General features: G+C 35.2%; 1 protein-coding gene across 1 annotated transcript; it reads left to right on the plus strand.

The window, feature by feature from the left end:
• Positions 1–959: 959 nt before the first annotated feature.
• LOC109242498 lies at positions 960–2,082 on the plus strand. The gene is made up of 3 exons (XM_019409345.1): positions 960–1,301; positions 1,435–1,461; positions 1,642–2,082. Exons 1-3 carry the CDS (start codon positions 960–962, stop codon positions 2,080–2,082), a joined length of 810 nt encoding a protein of 269 aa, XP_019264890.1.
• Positions 2,083–4,672: the final 2,590 nt, after the last annotated feature.

Genomic DNA, 4,672 nt, shown 5'->3' on the forward strand with positions numbered 1-4,672 from the left:
GGGTTGATAGTTCCAGCAGGTCCTCGGAGAGTTACTAGGTAGCTGTTTGGCGATTCGTAGCCCAATGCATTCTCCCTCTATCTTAACTCTTTTTGATTCAGTTATGTAGTATTGGATTAGACTTCAGACTATTAGTATTGTTTTCGTTGCTCATGACTGGTGACACCCCGATGTCGGGCTGTGTTGGTTTTGTAATTCCGCAACATATACTGTTATCTTTGGGATTTTATTTCTATTAAAGACCTTGGTTTTAGTATTTTAACTGCTTAAAGTGAATTGGAAGTGTGTCGGCTGGCCTTGTCTTCACGAGAGGCGCCATCACGACCGGGTTGGGTTTAGGGTCGTGATATTATGGTTGGACAAGTATATAAGGATAAGGCTACATTGAAAGAGCTGATGGAGAATTTTGCTATATCTCAAAGGTTTCAATTCCGGGTTGATAGGTCTAATGCTGTCAGGTTTGTGTGTATTTAATTTTTTTTTTTTTTTGTATTTTGTATTATTGGTTGGAGCTGTAAGTTAAACGTTGATGTATTTATGCGTATTTGTGGATTTTCACTTGATCTTCACTGATGTGTTTAACATCTGTTTGTTTATGGTCTTTAAATACATGTATTCATATGTATTTTACTGGTATAGTTACATTACAACGTCTCTAATTATTTTCCTATTTTGTTGATTGTTTTTTAAGTGTACGCATATAACTATAATTGTATTCAGTTGTATTCATTGTATTTAAATGCATATAACTATAATTGAATTCACTTGTATAATAATATATATATATATGTCAGAATGTATTCATGTCAGATTGTATTCATGTGTATATGAGTGCATTTTTGGTAAATATTTATGCTAATCATATGTATACTGATAAATTCTTTGCAGCTATGCATGAATACAACGTATATAAGAAATTCAAAAAGAGCCATGCAAAGTTGAGCGAGATATACTTCTAGATGGCAAAAGCATACACACAAGCTGAATTTGACAGTCTGATGGAGAAGGTAGATATTAGGGCGAAAGAATACTTGGAGTTAGCTGGATACAAAAAGTGTGCTAGTTTGTATGCACCTGTTAACAGGGGATGGACCATGACGTCAAATATTGCTAAGTCAATTAATGCCGCACTAGTGTCAGCAAGGGAATTGCCAATATACGACTTCCTCGAAGAAGTTAGGAAGATATTTGGACGTTGGAATTGTAGTAACTGCAAAGAAGCTACAGAGGCATACACAACGCTTGGAAAAAAATACCAGGAGATGCTGACTTTGAATGAGGCAATGTCTACACGCATGACTGTAAGTTTTATTTTAATGTCATTGTATTAGATAGCTTAATTGTTTTCTGAAATAACTTATACAAAATTTTTTAGATAGACGTATTCAGTTGTATTTTCATGCAGTAGCCTTATAATGTTTTTGTTTTTTTCAGCTACCTAAAGTTAAGCAGATTTTTGATGTATGTCATTGTATTCATAAGCTAAGACGTAATTATCGTTTATAGTCTGCCGGTCTACATATATGATGTATTCTTCTGTATTCAAACATTTTAGTTGTATGTAACTGAATAATTCAGCATTATACATAAAGAAATTTATTTATATGTGCTCAAAACTTATAGGTCTATGTTTAAATGTAGGTGGTACCATCGACTGAATACTTACATACGGTTAACGATGGAGGGAGGCATTACACCGTCTGCCTGTTAGAGAGAAAATGCGTTTGTGGGAGGTTCCAAGTTGATGAATTACCATGCCCACATGCTTGGGCTGTATTGAAGAGCAAGTTTTTAATGCCAAAAGATTATTGCTCTAACTATTACAAACCAAATTCTGTTGTAATGACATACGATGTGCCTGTGTACCCGCTACCGGACAGAAATGACTGGAATATAGCAGCACATGTTGTAGAGGAGGTTGTATTACCACCCAAATGGAAAAGACCTCCTGGAAGGCCAAAGAAGAAGCGCGATAAACCTTTCAGTGAATTTCTGCAGCCGAAAAATCAACATTTATGTAGCATATGTGGGCAGGGAGGACATAATAAGCGAACGTGTAGAAATTCTCCACGTAGGATTTAGTTAACACTCTGACATGCATTAGTGCTCCAATGATTTGTCATTACTTCTGATGACATTGTCAAGTAATAAACTTTGAAATGCCTTTCGTGAATAGATTCTGGATACATTTAGTTGCAGTATTGTGTTGAATACATTCGAATACAACCTTGTCCACATATACTTAGATAATTTATTATAGACAGTGCCTGAGTTGTATATGCATAACTATTCTAAATACATCGGAATACAACTATATACTCAGCTATAATATAACAATTTCAATAAATACATATAACCTAAATATATTCTGGATACATTTAATTGCAGTATCGTGTTGAATACATTCAAATACAACCTTGTCCACATATACTTAGATAATTTATTATAGACCGTGCCTGAGTTATATATACATAACTAGTCAAAATAATTCGGAATACAACTATATACTCAGCTATAATGTAACAATTTCAATAAATACATATAACCTGGGTAAGTATAATAAATACATCAAGTTGAGTACATACGTATAAACCTGAAGCATACAGTTTCTGACTTTGATATACAAGCCAAGTGACTGAATATTAATACATACTTATATGCCCTGTTGAATACGTATGAATATATCCTATAAGATACATATGAATACAAACTGAAGATTAAGCATGAATACTTATGAACAAAACAATGAAACATAGATTGAAAAGTTGCAATTGTCATATATGAACACTGTTGATAAAGTGATTAAAACATGGTTTTTTCTAACTGAATACCATCTTCACCAAAAAACTATTCAAAAAACAGTATTCACCTAAAACAACCTTCCAAAACTACAAACACCTAAAGCTACTCTAACACTATCTGCAACTTTGAATCTGACTTCGTGATTTGCCTAGCAATCTTTGAGGGTGCTTCATTCTCGCTTATGGCATCAGCGTCTATCCTCTGCATAGCATAGTCACAGAGGAGAGCACCATTTCTTTGACGGAGTAGATTGGAATCAAATGTTATTTGTGGAATCTCACCAAGAGTGCTCAGAGACTCTGCGTATGCCGCAACATGCACCCCACAATCCCTGAAAAATGTTGATTGAAACAATTAAAAATAATTCATACAATTAGATTTTTAAAATGATACAAGAATGATGATTGAATACATACATGCTCCCAGCTTTCTGTTGAGGCAGATTTGATATGAAAACAACTTCAAAGGGATCAGTATGTGACTTGTCAGTGTATGGAGTAAGTAGACCAATCTATGCCTTGACTATCTCTGTAAAAGCCACTGATTGATAGATACAGAGGTACAAGCTTAGGTAGCTTATCTATCTCAGAAGCTACATAGGCATCATGACCTGCAGATCTGTACGAGTAATACACTTTGATACATCTCTCCTTGAATGAGACAACAACCAATATACAGTTTAGTTTGTCCTTCAAGTTGACTGGTATCAAGACATTGTCAACAGTATGCCAAGGTACATTAGCTAGCAATCTGTAGCCCCTTATGTACTCACACACCACATCCTCTTCTTTGGCTACATTTGCATTACTATCTGTATCAGCATACCTGTCGAAGATTTCAGCGATTCTTGTCTTGAATATNTCTTGCTTGTGACTTTTTGGAATATCTTGCAAGTTGGCTTCATATGGCATTTCAATACCATCATCATGTCTCCCTGTGGTTTCCTTTCTCTGGTGTAAGCTTTCTTTTTGCTGATTGTGTTGAAGATGGTCAGCAAGCATCTTAAATTTATCATTGATCAATGATCTCAGAGACTTGAACTCGCCCACAACCTTAGCAAGACAGAAAATAATTAAAAAGGTGCATTTGTACACATACGAATGTTAAGCACTAAACTGTAATGTTTAATGTGATAAAAAACTCACGTATTCTTTGAATGAATTTAGGTCTTTCCTCAAAGAAGATACTTCATCATTTTTGGAATCTGCCAGCTGATTGTGATGCAAAACATTTTGTGCAATTTCAGATACACCAACTGGAGATGTATTTGAGGGATGAATATTCTGTTCCTTGCGCTTTTTATGGGACGGTGATGAAGATGGACCAACACTTGCAGCATGTTTCTTCTTACACTAGAGATCAGGTGTAGGAGAAAAGTCATCTGAATCCTCTGCCGACTTGTCTGAATGAGTAGGAGTAGGATTGTTCTCAACAGCAACGCCTACTGGAGGAATCTGAATAACGGCAAGCTCTATATCGGTTGGATGGATGTCCTTGTAAACAATCTGAAAACCGAAATACAATCAAAGTCTTACTACAATGGATGTATGCAAATCTGGAATTAAAATATAATTTGTATTCAAATGAAGGCAGCAGAATGATTAGTAAATTATATGCAACTGTATTCAACTGTATTAATGAAGGCAGCAACAATTGTATTCAAGTTTCAATTAACCAAATATGCAGCAGTACTAATGAAGGCAGCAACAACTGTATTCAACTGTATGCAGCTATATGCAGCAATAACTGTATGCAAATGTATGCAGCAGTACTAATGAAGGCAGCAGCAACTGTATTCAACTGTATGCAGCTATGCAGCAATAACTGTATGCAAATGTATGCAGCATTAAAGATTAGTAAATTGTAAACT

Source organism: Nicotiana attenuata, unplaced genomic scaffold (assembly GCF_001879085.1).
Source record: "Nicotiana attenuata strain UT unplaced genomic scaffold, NIATTr2, whole genome shotgun sequence".
Taxonomy (NCBI): Eukaryota; Viridiplantae; Streptophyta; class Magnoliopsida; order Solanales; family Solanaceae; genus Nicotiana; species Nicotiana attenuata.

Excerpts from the sequence above, each read along its gene's own strand:
- LOC109242498 (XM_019409345.1), top strand. The coding sequence starts at position 960 with ATGGCAAAAGCATACACACAAGCTGAATTTGACAGTCTGATGGAGAAG. Across the intron at positions 1,302-1,434 it reads CAATGTCTACACGCATGACT|CTACCTAAAGTTAAGCAGAT; the intron begins GTAAGTTTTATT and ends TGTTTTTTTCAG. Across the intron at positions 1,462-1,641 it reads AAGTTAAGCAGATTTTTGAT|GTGGTACCATCGACTGAATA; the intron begins GTATGTCATTGT and ends GTTTAAATGTAG.